This window comes from Lupinus angustifolius, chromosome LG16 (assembly GCF_001865875.1).
Source record: "Lupinus angustifolius cultivar Tanjil chromosome LG16, LupAngTanjil_v1.0, whole genome shotgun sequence".
In the NCBI taxonomy this organism is placed as follows: Eukaryota; Viridiplantae; Streptophyta; class Magnoliopsida; order Fabales; family Fabaceae; genus Lupinus; species Lupinus angustifolius.
The window spans coordinates 9,255,357-9,273,319 of NC_032024.1; the positions used below are offsets into that span (position 1 = coordinate 9,255,357).

The 17,963-nt window shown below is 34.6% G+C and overlaps 1 protein-coding gene across 1 annotated transcript; it reads right to left on the minus strand.

Annotated features, from left to right (window-relative positions):
- On the minus strand, positions 6,477 to 7,769 carry LOC109329296 (uncharacterized mitochondrial protein AtMg00810-like). Its single transcript, XM_019562975.1, has one exon. It carries the CDS (start codon positions 7,767 to 7,769, stop codon positions 6,477 to 6,479), a length of 1,293 nt encoding a protein of 430 aa, XP_019418520.1.

Here is a 17,963-nt window from a genome sequence, read left to right on the forward strand (position 1 = left end):
TTAGGAATCAAAGCAATAAACGAAGAATTCAACCCCTTCGAAATCTTGCCATTCCGGTTGAAATCATGCACAAAATCACCTAACTCAAGTTTGATTAACTCCTAGAACTCCTAATAAAACTTGAAGTTAAACCCATCCAGAGCCGAACTTTTGTCACTAGCACAACTCCAAACAACCTCTTTTAACTCCTCCTGTGAGAAAACCCCATCTAACACAATACTTTGAGTCTCCGATAAAGTGTTGAACTCCACCCCATGAAGCGTTGGGTTAAATCTTGGAGTGCACCAAAACAAAGATTTAAAGTAAGTAGTCACTCCATCTGAAATGTCCTTCACCTCATCACACCAAACTCCATCAATCCAAACCCCCAAAAATTTGATTCCTCCCATGTTTTCCTTCATACTAGAAGTGTTCCACCAATCAACTATGAGCTTCTTTCTCAAAAGAATTTGATCCACATCCATATCAGTAGTTTCACCATAAATATCAATTTTATAAATATCTTGAGAAAGTTCGGCCAACTTACAATCCAGTAACCCAAAGGAATCTGTATTCTAAGCTTTCAATTTCAACTTCAAACACTTCAGCTTTTCTTTGACAATAAAAGTAGGCCATCTCGATATATGAGTCTCCTTCCAAGTCCTCTTCACCATATCCGAAAAATCAGGGTGCTTTATGAGTGCACACTCTTGAGAATTTAGATTTGTCTCAAATGCTCAAAATACCCCCTGCTCTACCAAGAGAAGAATGAAGGCCCAATCACATTCCGAACTCCCCCAAAGCCCAAAACAACACTTCGGCTCTCACACTTGCCATTTTGTTTCTTGGATACTCAAAAATGGATATCGTTAGTCCCCAATAGGCTTCTACCATTTCTTATTTTTAGCCAACCCCCTAGAATTTAGAGATGCACAATTCATGGATCCCCCCCGACTCCCTTCGGCTTGCACTATCAATTGCAACCTTGTACCTTATTTCCATCTCTCTAATTCTATCCATCATCACACTTTCATCACCATTGAAGGCCACTCATATCTTCTTCCCTATCTCCCAAATTTTACCCACCACTGAATCATCATCTTTGAAGTGTAGAAGATTGGCACTTCTAACATGGGAATCGAAAATGGAATTGCTAATAGTAGGATCTACTTCCCTCCCGCAACAGCCACCCCATTCCTACTGGATATCAAAGTAATATTTAAAGGATTCTCAATATCCACTGTAGCACCATTAGTCACCTTTTTCTTTGACCTTCCGTAAAAAAATTCTTTGCCCTTTACACTTATGGTTAAACAACGAAAAAACATGGGGAAGAGGAAGAACTAACTTTTTTCTAGCTTTGTGATTTTTAGAAGCTTTAGGATTCACTAAAGCTTTGACATTTGATATTCCTTGTACATGAGCCGTACCCTTTCTTCTTACTTGCTTGGAAGATGAGCCTTTTCGAAACCACACTTTTGTAATTTCAAAGAGAAAAATGGCCTAGGAAAGGATTCCACGTGAACATTGGGAGAAATAAACTCCACGTGAGCAGTAGGGGAGTGAGACTCCACATGGTTAATACGGGAAGAATAATCAGGTGACACATTTTTTCCTTTCTTCATGGACAAGGCCATGTTTTTTCTAACAACCAAAGAGTTGTCCGAATGGGCTTCACTCTCAAGGCGCATACCGTATTGATTTGCCACAAAAACCGGCTCCTCTCCCTATAATAATGAATCGGGTTGGGTTGAAGAAAAAGGAACCCTAGGCATGTCATTTAATAAAAAACACTCACCCTCCTTAGCCTCCTACAACACTTCTTATTCTTCTTCACCTTCCCTAGAGAACACAGTTTGTAGAGCAGGTTCTGCAAAGAAACCGTACTTCTCTTCTAAAAAGAGAGACCACCCTCCAAACCAATTTCTATCCTCTGAACCTTCACCCCCTCCTTACCCATACTAAAACCTCTATCAACCTCTTCCTTATCAAAGTCAGTCCAAGAAAGGTGTTTTGAGACGTCACTATCATATCTCATCTCACCAACTTCTGAACCACTAAATGACCTCTAATTTGTTCCATGTGGGTCCTAGCACGAAGGAAGACCACACCATCTTTGTCTTCTTCTTGTCCAACATATTCTCCCCAGCCTGAGTTCACTTCCGGCCACGTCTCACCATCTTCCGATTCCACCGAGTCTGAGACAACAACTCCATCATCCGCCCTCTATTTCTTAATCGGACCCGAGACATCCTCCTCAAATAGCGTCTCAACCATTTTAATGTCAAATCAGATTTCACTCACCTTCACTTTGAGAACTAAACCAATCTGGTTCAATGACTCAATGGCCAGAAGAAAATACCCAGCATCCACCCTTCACATCAACTTTGTTGCTTAGCTCACCCTAATAAACCTTCCAAGAGACCCATCAAGGAGCCTAAAAAATCTTCTGACCAGACATGGACAGGAATTCCAGAACATCTCACCTAGACCAGCCTGTCTTATGCTACCATCTCAGGTGACCATCGTCTAATCTCTTCAAAAAAGATTTGCACCAACCATCCTCCTGATGAAGAACCTCCTGGATGTTTAATCCTTCATCACTCTTTAAAAGAACTAACTTGCTTCCTATCGGAATAGCCTCAACATAAAAAATGCCTTGAGATGCCAACAGTCTATGAACCTCCTTGCAATCCTCATAATTTATGAGTTCCCCAACCAAAAAACCAGAACAATTCTTCAACCGATCAATAGGGACAATAAACTCAAGTCCTATTCGAATGGGGTCTTGTAGAGTTGAGTCTAGCCTACCATTAAGGAGAATGTCCTTCCAAGAAGAACCATTACCTATGTCCACTTGATGAGAAGCCCTCTTCTTGAGAAATCTGGAATTCTAAATGGGATAATTTTTTTCTGGTAACCTCCTTCTTGTCAAAAGGAATCCCATCTCTATTGAACTTTGGTATGTTAATAATTACTTTGAAGTTACCAATCCAGACATTAGCCAACTCTTTCTCCAATTTGCCAACCCTGTCTTGATTTGTAAATATGAAAAAGCCAAATCTATTGCCTTTCTTGTCTCTCTTCGGAGGGATAACCACTTCCCCAGCCTTCCCCCACTTTGAAAACAAAGCCCACATTTCTCCGGTTCCATGACTATCTGGGATATTGGTGAAGAAGAATGTAATACTGTTGAGTTGCACAAATTTGAGATATCTGTTTGGCTTGAATGGGTTTGATTTTTCCTGCAAAAGAAATTCTCTGTTACCCTCCTTAGCACCATGAAACTGATTTCTAGCATTTGAATCCTCTAGTGGCCTCCAAGTCCCCCCCCACTTACGCCGCTCCGCTCCTCCCCTGCTCTCTCTATCTCTCATTGATGATGTCCCACATACAATTTAAGACATTAATTATAATAAATCAGTAACACAAAGACACAATAAGTAGAGGATGAGTATGTAAGAAGTTTCCCAACAAAGTAAACTTGAATCAACCAAATAGTGTATTACAAATTAGAAACCATATTACTACATTACTTGAGGCTCAAGACACACAGCTTTGTGAAACATTATATGACTACATCTTTTCTCTCCAAACTCGCTAAAATTGTTATTCTCAAAATATTAACCAACTGTAAAAATAAACCTAAAATTGGCAAACAAAAAAATAATGGTATGAAGAATGAGGAAATTGTATCTCACCTTGTTGTTAATCATCAAGCTATGGAGTGCAATTACACTTCTAATGAGAGACGACAGGTATATTACTAGTATCATATCATTGGTTTTACACTACACATGTAAGGACATGGATCAACCATAGTAACATAACACACAATTCTCTTATGGATATGTGGTACACAGTACGTAGTATGCTACCCTATCAAATATATGGTATGTTAGAGTATAATTAGTTGATATATATATATTTTTAGATTTTAGTGGAAACACTTTAATTTTTTTAAACTTAATTATATTTTCTATGAATAATTAAATGGGTTAAACTAAGTACATTAAAAATAAATCTATAAGCATTTTTTAATGATAAAACTCCGATGCAACAAAAAATAATAATACTCCACATATTTCTAACTTAAAAGACCAACTTTAGATAACAACTTAAATAAAACCCAAGTCTATTAAAAATTCCCATATTGGATTAGGGCTTTCTTTCTTTCCTATTAGCCACCTCATTTTTCTCTCTTTTATGTTAACCACCTACTTTTTCTCTCTTCTCTACATTCTTCATCTTCTGATCATGCATTGTCATACTAGTTTGTCGTACACCATGTTTTGGAACATAGAAATGTTGGAAATATATTCATATATTTCTATATTTATGCCCAAGATTCAATCTGTCATTAAATACAATTAAAGTAATTGCATTATTTATTTTATCATATTCGCTATTTAATTAAATAGATTATATGATAAAGTCCTTGATTAAAAATTAGAGACTTGTTATTATAATAGAGATTATAATAATGAGAAACATGTCTTTTATAATTTTTAGTCTAAATTGTTCTTGATCATAGAATCATTGAGAATAGGACATCAATGATTCAGATTGTTCAATATATGTGTGATAGTATTTATTGGATAAATATTAATAGATCTCATTTATTAAATTGCACATATAGATGATGCATATGTGAATATGATCATTGGATTGACTCAACTGACAATTCCTAATGGTTAAGATTACCTTAAATTTTCAATAAGAATTTCTCAAGAAGAAATGAAATAATTTCCTTTGACCTGAGATTAACATAGTAATTAAAATGTTATTTCTCATACTTTGATTTCGGACACATAATGTCTTAGTATGTTATTTGAATGAATATTGGGTATGATTAAATGCTTGTAGAATTAGTGATTAATCAAGAAGGAATCCATCAACTCTTGGTAATGAGTTTGAGCTCTATAATAAAACAAGACCTTGGCCAAGGTACTACAATGAATAAAGAAATGACTTTCTTTGAGTGATCATGACAACTTATTAAAGTTTGACAATTGTATCATACTTTAAAGTTAGCCCAGAGCTGTAAAGATGGAATGAGATATTTTAATTAATCTTCTAGTGGTTCTTGAAAGTAAAATATTTATTACTTCATGCTATCTGGTCGTTAAGGAGTGTTGCTAGACACCAACCTTGATTATATTATTTGATAATGAAATTGGAGAATTTAATATGGTCAAATAAATAATTTTATGGAATATTATTTTAATTCTATGCTAGCACTAAGAATTAAATATTAAAGAAAATAAATTCTAAAATTATTAATATGTAGTTGAACAATAAAAGAACAGTCATTGTGTTGTTATATATGGGAATTGGTTTGTAACATTTCAACCAATAGCTACTACTTGAGGAAAAACAATATACACATAATGAATTGTGGCTTGTGTTTCATATACTGCACACGACAATGCATCATATATATGGATATATGTGCAAAGAAAAAAAATTGTAATAACAAGATGGTTTTTCTATGTGAGTGTGTGATGTGCGTTCCTTTTTTCTAATTTTCTCTGCCACTATGCTTCCGGAGACAAATAGAAATAAAGGCAAGTGTGCCTCAAACATATATACCTCCGCACATTGAGTGTGCTTACTCTAGAGAGAAAAATTACATTGCCTATGTGTAATCTCTTTCCCTTCTTTATTTGCTACACTTATATACAAAAGAGTTTTGTGAGTAAGAAATTCTTAGTTTTAGAGTGTTATATTTTTCTATTCCATTGGTTCAAAGAGTTGATAGCAAAGGTTGGTCTCGGTGTGGATACACGCGTAGGTCTTCATAATTTTGAAGAACAACTTTAAAGATTCAGGAACTACAACCAGGTACGCATTTTATATGCATATTTTAATTATATATAATTTTAGATACAAATATATTCATGTTTTTTCTACTGTGTGTATTAAGAACACCATAAAATATCTTTCAATTGGTATCAGAGCCATGTTTTTGTGTTTAATTTATATATAATTGTTTTCTATGAATATTGTTTACTTGTACTTGGAAGAAACAATATATATTCATGATGAAGTGGCATATGTGTCCATGCCTTATACATAAGAACATTTGATGGAAGGCCTCTTATTCCCTCTACAATTATGAATATGCATATGATGCAATGCTTTATAGAAAGTCAGACAATGTGCAACTTTGATAGAGTTCACTCTACAATTTTGACACTATCCACAATGCAATATTTTTTTTTATATATCCCTGTGTAGGCACCATGTGTTTTATTTTTCCTCTCTGATTGTTGAATAACATGGCACCCCATTGCAAGAATTAATTGAATAACTTCTTGAATTAATTTGTTCATTATCCAACTTGGAATTTACAAGGAAGAAGAGGAAACTATATACAAAAACTAAAAGAAGTTGGCCTAACTAACTTAACCAACTGAAAAGGATAAAAATAGAAAGTTGGGCCTAGAGTAACAAAGCCCAATCCGAAAATAGAAGATTGAAAAATATGAGCCTATTTAATTTCTTCCTTCTTCATCTTCTACGATTGCATAATTTCTTCCTTCTTCATCTTCTATGATTGCATCTTCCTCTTCCTTCTTCCTTATCATATTATGAGGATCATTCCTTAACTCCAACAGCCCCCCACAAGCTGGAATGTGTATGTTTAACATTCCAAGCTTGGAGTGAAGCTTGCGAAAAAGAGATGGAGATAGTGCCTTGGTGAATATGCCAGCTTTTTGAAAGAGACTTGGAATGGAAAGCAAGTGAATGAGCCCTGATTGTATCTTCTCCCTTACTGAGTGGGAATCTACTTCGATGTGCTTGGTTCTTTCATGGAAGATGAGATTTACAGTTATGTGGATGGCAGATTCATTGTTACAAAACAGGGCTATGGGTTCTGGATGAGCAATCCTCAAATCCTTCATGAGATAGGCAAGCCACTGAGCTTCATAGGTAGCCAATTCTCTGGACATGTATTCGGCTTCAGCAGAAGATCTAGCCACAACTTGTTGATTCTTGCTTTTCCATGATATAAGTGTATTTCCAAGGTAAAAGCAATATCCTGAAACATATTTTTTAGAGTCAGGGCATCCTGCCCAATCTGAACCAGTGTATCCCCTTACCCTAAAGTCACAACATGCAGAAAAGAAAATTCCAATACTAATTGAACCCTTAAGGCACCTCAGTACTCTCTTAGTTGCTTCATAATGAAGGTTAGTGGGTTTAGGTACATATTGGCTCAAATGGCCAACACATAAACTAATATCAGGTCTTGAATGAGTTAAATACAACATCTTACCTATGAGTCTTCGGTATGCAGTGGGATCATTCAGAGGAACTCCACTTTCTGTGCTGATTAGTTTTCCTGTATATTCCATTGGTGTGGAGCAAGGCTTACTAGCCAACATACCAGTCTCCTCGAGGAGATCAAGGGTATATTTTCTCTGATATAGAGAAATCCCTTTGTTGGACCTGGCTATTTCCATTCCTAAGAAGAATTTCAATTGCCCAAGGTCCTTTATGCTGAACCTTTTGTTGAGAAGATGTTTGATGTTATCAATCTCATTGATGTTATTACCTACTAGAACAAGATTATCGACATACAGTAGTAAACATGTGAAGCTAAATTTAGTGGACTTAATGAACAAAAATTGGTTAGAAAATGCCTTCTCATAATCTGTTTGTAATAGGAAACCTGTTAACTTGGCATGCCATTGCCTACTGGCTTGCTTGAGCCCATACAAAGACTTCTCAAGTTTGCAAACAAGATTGGGATTACCAACTGCTAACCCTTGAGGAATATTCATGTAGACCTCCTCCTTTAAGTCACCATGGAGGAAAGCTGTGTTGACATCTAGCTGATGTAGGTGTCATTTGTTGGCTGAGACTAGAGCAAGGATGACCCTAATGGTGGTCATATTGATTAAAGGGCTAAAGGTTTCCATGTAGTCCACTCCTTCAGTTTGGGTAATGCCCTTGGCAACAAGTCTTGCCTTGTGCCTTTCAATAGAGACATCTGCCTTATATTTCAGTTTGAAAACCCATTTGCATCCTATTGCTCTTTTGTCTTTAGGTAAAGTAGTCAATATCCAAGTTTTATTGTGATCTAGGGCTCCCAACTCTTGCTAAATTGCATTTTTCCAGCATATATGTTTGACAACATCATTATAAGTTTTAGGTTCCACATTGGAAGATATGCTAAGAGAAAAGTGTTTGTGAGCTAAAGACAAATGTTCATAAGAAATACTATCACATAGAGGATACCTTTCCTTTGAAGATTTTGATGAGTTTGAAAGAGAAGTGAAAGCAATTAGACTGCAATGGTAATCTTGTAAGTAGTGAGGTCTGGTCCTATTTCTAGTGGACTTCCTAGGAATATTAGTCTCATTGGTGGTAGTGTTCTTTTCATTGGTGATGACAGTAGGTTGAATATCATTGTTGTGCTCATTTATCGTAGTCTCATAAGTCTCAGTAGGATGAGTATAGTTCTGAGAATGGTGTGTAGTGAATTCCTCATTGATATTCTCAAAACATCTTGTTTCAGGGTTAAGGTCACTGCTCAGGTTTAGTTTGGGATCTTGATTTGTGTCAATAGTTTCTTCAAAAGGGAAGATATGCTCATAAAATGAAACATTCCAAGATATAAAAATCTCATGAGTCTTGGTGTCTAGAATTAAGTGGCCTTTTACTCCTTCCTATATTCCTAAGTAAACACCCCTTCTTGATCTAGGGTCTAATTTCTTTCTATGAGAGGTGATGGTAGTAGCATAGCATAGGCATATAAATACCCTTAGGTTGGAGATGTTAGGTAGTTTCCCATACAAGACACAAAAAGGGCTCTTATTGGATAGGTATCTACTTGGTTTCCTATTGATTAAGTAAATGACATGTGCCATCACATAGTTCCAGAAACAGTGGGAAATCCCGGATCTGAAAATCAGAGACCTTTCAATACCAAGTATGTGTTGGTGTTTTCTCTCAACCATCCCATTTTGTTGGGGTGTTTTAACACAAGTTGTTTGATGTTATATTCACCTACTAGCATAAAATTTAGGAAGGTAAAACTCCCTTCCATTATCACTTCTCACACACTTTACTAATATACCAAATTGAGTTTGAATGAGATAGACAGAGTTCTTGATAAGTCCAGGCACCTCAGATTTGAGTTTCAAGAAATATAACCATGTGAATCTAGACTTATCATCAACTATTGTTAAGAAATACCTATGACCAAGAGTACTTGGAGTGGCAAGAGGCCTCCATATATCCATGTAAAGTTAATCAAAGATGCAAGCAGATTTAGAGATCCTATTGTCTTAAGGTAGGTTTCTTTGTTTAGCTAAATGGCAAATGTGACAAGGATCCATAGTCTTAGTACAAATAATGGAAGGGAAAACTTTTTGCATTGCTAACATCTTATTATGGGAAAGATGGCCTAACCGACTATGCCAAACACTAGTATCATATGTATTGAAACTATTAGCTGAACTATTGAGTTTTTCTTCATGCATGATGGGTAAGGTCTTCACATGGCTCCTCATCGCATATAGTCCACTTCTCAGTTCAGCTACACCAATTATCTTCAATGATGGGAGATCTTGAATATAGCAAACATTAATTAGGAAAGTTAGCTAACATGGGGTTGTCTCAATTAGTTTTGATATGGAAATCAAGTTATAGGTGAAACACGGAATGTATAATACATCAACCAAGTAAAGATGAGAAGAAAACATAATACTCCCTGAGATGTTGGTGGATATTTGAATGCCATTAGGCAGTGTTACATAAATGGTCTTGATTTTCTTGTATGTTTGAAACTGTGAGAGGGTATGGCATATGTGATCAGTGGCCCCTATGTCAAGAAACCAGTCAAGACTCTTAGCATTACAATTTAATATATGTACCATACCTTTGCTATTGTCATTATGATCTGTAGAGTGTGTAGCAAACTGGTTTGTGCTGTGTGTGACTATAGGTTGTAACATGGACAAAAGTGTTTGATGTTGTTGAGGAGTGATGTTCACTCCTGATGCTGTTCCATTGTTGATTAGAGGTTGATCCTTTGTCTGATCTTGTGATGAAGAGTCATAAGGTTGAACCTCATTTGTTCCAATGTTGTTAACAACATAACTTTTGAAATTTCTAGGGGGAAATCCATGTTTCTTGAAACATTAATCAACTGTGTGGCTTGTCTTGTGACAAAAAGTGCAAGCTTTGATTCCTCTCCCAGTTGATGATCTACCCAAATTTCTCCCTGATTGGTATGCTCTCTCTCTACCACTTCCTCTGTTGAGTCTTGCGTCTCTTCCAATCTCATCATCATAATGCTCGTTACTGGAAGCATTCATTAGAATTCTTGGCTCACCCAATTGAGAGTTTATGTGTCTTTCTTGTTATGTTAATAGGCAAAAAGCTTTATTCATAGTAGGGAGTGGGTCCATCAACATAATTTGTGACCTCACTCCTTCATATTGGTCATTGAGACCATTTAGGAAGCAAATGACATAGTAATTCTCTTTATAGCCTTTTATAGTAGGTATTAGATCACATATGCATTTGTGTGTGCAAGAACATGCAGGAATTGGTCTAACGTTATCCAATTCCTGCCATAAACCCAAAATGTGAGTGCGGTAAACCCCTATACTCAGATTACCTTGCTTATAGGTGTAGATTTCTCTCAGCAATTGTGAAATTCGGAAGACGTCTCCTTGGTAGTATCTCTCACACAGATCTTGCCATATTTCCAATGCCGTGTCCATCCAAAGGATGCTTTGAACAATAGATGCGTCAATTGATTGAGTCAGCCAAGATACTACTAAAGTGTTACATCTGTCCTAGGCGTTGAAGTTTGGATCCTCGACCGAAGGTTTTGAGAGAGATCCATTGATGAACTGAAGCTTGTTCTTCATTTTGATTGACATCCACATTGCACAAGACCAAGAGTGATAGTTCTCACCTTTGAGGGGTTTGGAGACGAGGACGACACCTGGATTCTCATTGGGGCTCATGTACTAAGGGGAACAAGGATCTTGTAGAGGATTTACTGGTTGAATGGCTCTATTCTCCATATTGTTGCAGGCGAAGAATTGTTGCAGAAGAAGAAAAGGATAGGGAAGATTAAGAATGTGATTCTTGAAGAAATTGACAGTGGAATAATGGTATATCAGAGCCTAAGCTCTGATACCATGTTGAATAAAATGGCTCCCCGTTGTAAGAATTAATTGAATAACTTCTTGAATTAATTTGTTCATTATCCAACTTGGAATTTACAAGGAAGAAGAGGAAACTATATACAAAAACTAAAAGAAGTTGACCTAACTAACTTAACCAACTGAAAAGGATAAAAATAGAAAGTTGGGCCGAAGAGTAACAAAGCCCAATCCGTAAATAGAAGATTGAAAAATATGAGCCTATTTAATTTCTTCCTTCTTCATCTTCTACGATTGCATAATTTCTTCCTTCTTCATCTTCTATGATTGCATCTACCTCTTCCTTCTTCTTTATCATATTATGAGGATCATGTCTTTACTCCAACAGTGATATATATGCATCTATGTGTCTTGTCCCTTCATTGGTTATATGTGTAAATGATATATATATATATATAATGAGTGTGGTGTGTGTTTTCAAATGAAAACCTTTATAATAGAAAAGAAAGAAATAAGAAGTATTGCATCCCTTGTGTTTTTTTTAATAAATAAATAAATAAAATCAACGGACAATTATTGTTTCTTTCTATCAAGAAAAGCACAATGGCTTAGACTTCAAACATAATGAAAGAAGATTTATCTTCGTAACTATTAGCCTTTTCCTTTACATGTGTTATATCACTTTTGGTTGAATTTGGATGAATATGATATTGTGATAATATATTTTAAAATATAATATATATATATATATATATATATATATAAAGTTGTAGAATAGTTGTTATATGAAACGTTCAATATAGAGTGAAATAAATATTATATGAAACTTTATATTTATTTTCTAGAAGGGAATGCACAAATTTATGTGTAGTTGCTACAAGCATCTATGCATGCTTTTATGGAAAATAAAATACATTCTCTTTCATTTTGTATTTTCAATAAGTATTTTGGTTTTTAATAGATGGAAAGAGAAAGGGACTATTACTTTTTCAATAAGTGTACATGTTAAGTATTATTAACATGTTATGATATGTTAAAGAGTAACATGTGATGTTGACTTAGAATTTGATAAGAAGGTGTGACCTGTATTCTACTGGACTTATAAATTAAATTAATTGATACATATGATTTATTAAATTAATTGATATATATAATGTATTAAATTAATTGATACATATGATGTATTAAATTAATTGACACATTTGATGTATTAATTAATTGATATATATATCATGTATTAAATTAGTTGACACGTGTGATGTATTAAATTAATTGACACACGTGATATATGTTTAAAATTTAATAACAAGGAACGACCTGAATACCAGGTGACTTGCGAATTAAATTGGTTGACACATGCGATATTTTAATTTAATTGATACGTATGATATTGTTTAAAATTTAATAACAATGAACGACCTGAATATCAGGTGACTTGTGAATTAAATTAGTTGACACATGTGATATCTTAAATTAGTTGAAACATATGATGTTTATTTAGAATTTAATTACAAGGAACGACCTGAATACCATGAGACTTGTAAATTAAATTAATTGAAACATGTGATGTTTGTAAATTAAATTAGTTGAATCATATGATGTTTGTTTAAAATTTAATTACAAGGAACGACCTGAATACCAGAGGATTTGTAAATTAAATTAATTGAAACATGTGATGTTTTTTTGTATATTAAATTAATTGAAACATATGATGTTTGTTTAAAATTTAATTACAATGAACGACCTGAATACCAGGGGATTTGTAAATTAAATTTATTGAAACATGTGATGTTTGTTTAGAGTTTAATAACATGGAATGACCTGACAACCAAGAAACTTGTAAAATTAAATTATCTAAAGTCTGTATACTAATATGAACGACCTGACAAACAGAGAACCATTTGGTATATATTTCTTTAATAAAATTGTATATGATACATTTTAATACTTTAAAGTATGGATGTGAAACAACTTGACAACCAAGGGGCTCATTCATACTTTTAGATGAATTTATTTCAATTAGAAGAAATAGTGATTTCTTCAATTATCATAATTTGTCTCTTAGATTTATTGTAAATGTATTTATTGACTTTATATTTTCAAAAATGTCTTCTATACCATTGTGCTCCATTCTTGAAACCTCCAAACTAGTTGGAGCCAAGTATGATGATTGGTACTGTAATATGAGAGTAATTCTCATACATAAAACACTCATTAACAACATTGATGGACCGCTATGGCTGCTCTAGTGGACCCGTATAACACTAAAGCAGCCCAAGTGTATGAGAAATACAAGGAAAATTTTTTGAATGCTAAATGCATTATCTTGGCATCTACGAGTTTTGAACTTCAGAGGTAACACCAGGATATGGATACAACTGCTATCATTGAGCATCTTAAGAAGATGTACGGTGGTCAAAGCAGGACTGCAAGATACCTGTTATCCAAAAGGTTGTTTAGGTTCTTAATGTCGGCAAAGGATCAAGTTGGACTTCATGTACTGAAGATGATTGATCTTATTGAACAACATGAGAAATTAGAGTGAAAAATCGGGAAAGAGCTTCCTCAAGATTTGATTCTTCAATCACTTCCTGAATCATCTTCACATTTTATTATTAATTTCAATATGAACAAAATAAATTGTGATTTGCGTGTGATGATTAGTATGTTGATTGATTATTAAAATCAAATTGCCTCTAAACATAAAGCTGGAACTATCATGGTCGTCAGAAACTCCTCTAAATGGAAGGGCAAGAAAAACTTCAAACCAAAGAAGAAGCTTGCTCCTAGGGATGGTGTGCCCAAACCTTACAAGAGAGGTAGACTGACCAAAGCAATATCTAGTGATCCTTCGAAAGGAGAAAGCTAGAAGAGAAACTCCAAGAAGTATCTTGATTCTCTGAAACATGATAAGCAAATGAGTAAAAATCATTAGATGGTTGAAGAAAGGATAAGTTAGTCTCCAAGTTGGGAATGGAGAAATTGTTGTTGCCTTAGTCGTAGGATCAATTTCTCTAAAAATGTCAACTAGAAAAGTTCTAGTATTGGATTGTTGTTATTATGTTCTAAAATTTATTCAAAACATAATTTCAATTTCAATGTTGGACAAATGAGGATTTCATATTGTTTTAAATAACAACGTTTACTCTATTTATCATAATGATAATTTATATGTGAATGTGTATCTTCAACATGACATTTATGTCTTACAAAATGTGAAATTCAATCAAGTTATGCATGTTTCTACGAGAGAAAAAAGGATAGTCTATTGAATAAAACGTATCTTTGGCATTGTAGGCTTGGTCATATTGGAGAGAAAAGAATAATTATCAAGTTACACAAGGAAGTTTACTTTGATCCATATGATTATGAATCATATATAACTTGTGAATCTTGTCTTAAAGGAAAAATGATCAAATCTCCATTTTTGGTAAGTGGAAAGGGCTTATGAATTATTAGGATAATGTATACAGAAGTATGTGTTGAAAGTGCACATGTCAAGAGGAGCACTTTGGAAAGCTTCCTCACTATGTGTTTTGGTTTTGATGAGGACAACTTGTGTTTCATAAGAGCTTGAAGATCATCAACAAATCAACGTGCTTAAGTCTCAAGATTGATATTAGACTTAGACTAGTAATTAGTTTAGGTTGAGTCTAAGGCTTAGGTAAACTCAATACATGTCTCATATGCATAAAACTTTAAATCATTTTAGTTTTAAGATATGTCATTTATAATATGTTCATGCATCACATATATACATGTTATCTATGCATCCTAGGCATAAACTTAGTGTTGAACATGTATAAATTAAGGGCATAACGTATTTGAGTTTTGCAATTTGAAAATACACTTGGAAATATTCCGTTAATCGATTAAGATGTGTTTTAATCAATTAACATAAGTTTTTGAAAAACTGTTGTAATAGAAAACTTGGAAAACAGAATCAGTTACAATTTTGTAACACGTTAATCGATTAACCAAGGTCTTAATCGATTAACTGGGCTGCTGAAGTGATTCTTTATAAACTGCATTTTCAGAACTTAAGCCATAACTTGCATGTTAGATTTTAAGAGAGTTAGAGCATATTTCGTGTTAATTGCTGCATCTATATGACATTGCATTTGTGAGATTAGAAAAGAGAGAATTCTATGCTTTAGGATTGAGAGGCATTTCATGTTTAATTTCTCATCATTTCATCTCACATGTTCATGCATTCATTGATGTTTTTGTGAAGATTTTGTATTCTGTAAAATCTGTTTTCAACTAATACATTGTCATGTTATATGAGACTTGTGTTAGAGTTTTATAGTAAGGTCTTAATTGTTTAATTTGAGCATTGTAATTGCTTTAGATTACTCTATGTTTTTGTTGTAAAAAGTGTTGTAACTTTGGGAATCTCAAGGTGTCTTACCACCAACGAGATTGTGTTGTATCTTCATTAGCTTAGAGATCTTGGTAGAAAGAATAGGTTCTTGGCTGGGGCTACACTGCAAGAAAGGTTTTCTTGGGCGGTAGGAAGGGAGTCAAACCAAAGGATAAGGTTCTTTAGTTTCAAGAAAAAGTCTAAGTGTTGTAATTTGAATGCTTAGTGTAAGTTTGGGATGGCTTATTTTTTAGATTTAAAAAAAAAGGCTGAAAAAATAAACTATGTATGTTTGAGAACCAAATGAAATTATAAACTCAGTTTTTTTTAAATATAAGCCAAAAATAGAAACTCTAAAATCATTGGTTCGATTATTTTTTGTTAGCTTATTTTTTTTTCCAATTTTTTCACTTCAGATTTTCCTCATCATCACTTTATCTTTCTCCTCATTTTTACTCTTCCACCAAACACCATAACTCTTTACATCATGACCACCAAGCACCGTAAATATTCACTTCATCACCACCAACTCTATAACTTTATTTCTCTGCTCTTTTGTAATTAATATTATTTGTAATCCTACAAATATTATTGAGTTTTAATTTCTCTTCACATTTTTAATTATTTGTGTAATGGAATGGATTTAGATGTTTTTATTTATCAATGATGTGATGAATATTTACATAAAAGCTGATAAGATAATATCTTATCAAATCTAAATAATATCATAACAAATTTAAATTTACTCCTAGAATCCCTCATGATCATTAAGAGGTTCCTAGAATATCTCCTAAGCATTAATAAAACTAAATCTGCTCCAAGATATTTTATTTACATAACAACTTGAATTTGAATAGAATAACAAACTTTGTTAGCTTGTTTTATGGTATTTTTGGCAATGTGCAATGCCGCTTGACTATCACAGTTAAGGATCATAGGTTGGGGATGAGCAATGTCAAGATCCAAAAGAATTCATTTTAACCATTTGAGTTCGCAAGTAATTGTGTCCATGGAAAGATACTTAGCTTCATTCGAGGCGCGAGAGAATGTCTTTTGTTTCTTTTTTTTCTCCAAGAAATAAGAGATTGGCCCAGTTGTACAAGCCAACCAGTCACGGATCGACGGGTGAGAGGGCAACCAGCCAAGTCAGAATCGCACCACCCGTGAAGACAGAGATTATAGTGGTTCGAAAGCAAGATGCCTTGTCCTAGATTACCTTTGAGAAATCGAACCATGCGAAGAGAAGCGTCCCAATGTATTGTACAGGACTCCTGCATAAATTGAGATAAGGTGTGCACACTAAATGACAACTCTGGGTGTTTGAAACAAAGAGATAGTTCAAGCGTCCAACCAAACAACGATAATGCTCCGGGTTGTCAAAAAGTGATCCATCAACCGATGACAAATGGTGATTTTGCTATAATGAAGTACCTACAGTTTTGGTGCCAAGAAGACCAGCTTCATAAATAATATCTAGCGTATATTTACGTTGACAAAGAAAAATTCCTATAAGACTACGAGCAACCTCAATACCAAAAAATATTTTAATGTTCCAAGATCTTTCATGTGGAAGCATTTGTTAAGATAGGTTTTAAATCTTGTGATGACAAAAGAATTATTGCCGACAATAATTAGATCGTCAACATAAACTAGAATGGTAAGCTGAACTCTTCCTTGATACAACGTGAAGAGAGAATAATTCAGGCATGATTGTTGAAAGGCATAGGAAACAAGAGCCTGAGACAACTTGGTAAACCAACAACACGGAGCATGCTCCAAACCATACAATGAATTTCGTAGCTTGCACACCATGTTTGAGGAGGTAACTGAAAACACAGGAGGCATGCAAATGAACACCTCATCATGGAAATCACTATGGAGAAAAGCCTTATGGACATCCATTTGATGGATCTCCTAGGATTTGGTCGCAGCTACGGCAAAAATAGTGCGCACAATCACCATCTTGGCGACAAGAGCTAAAGTCTCAATGTAATTTATGTCTTCTTGTTGATGATTTCTGAGAACAACTAAACGAGCTTTAAAGCACTCAATGGCGCCATCAGAATTATATTTGATGTGATAGACCCGTTTGCATCCAAGAGGTTTCTTTCTCGGAGACAATTGATGTGTGCTCCATGTGTCATTTCGTTCTAGAGCATTAATCTCATCTTGCATAGCATGTCTCCGTCTAGCATCTTTTACCGCCTCATGAAAATACAAAGCTTCTTTTTCTGCAATGATAGCTGCAAGGAAGTGTCTGTGTGGCAAAGAAAACTTGTCGCAGTTTACATAGTGAGCAATAGGATAGGGACTACCTGAAAGATGTGGTGGAGATGATGAACTAGGGAAAGGACTCAACTTTTGCTTGTCATTAAGGTCAGTGTCCACCATATCATCAATAGGCAAAGAATGAGAGGTTTCTTTTTGTAAGTACAGGATATGCCATTATCAAGTTGTTTACTCAAATATAGCTCTGGTGCCAATTGTAA

Bases quoted from the DNA above. Each gene is read 5' to 3' on its own strand.
- LOC109329296 (XM_019562975.1), bottom strand. From the start codon at position 7,769: ATGAATATTCCTCAAGGGTTAGCAGTTGGTAATCCCAATCTTGTTTGC.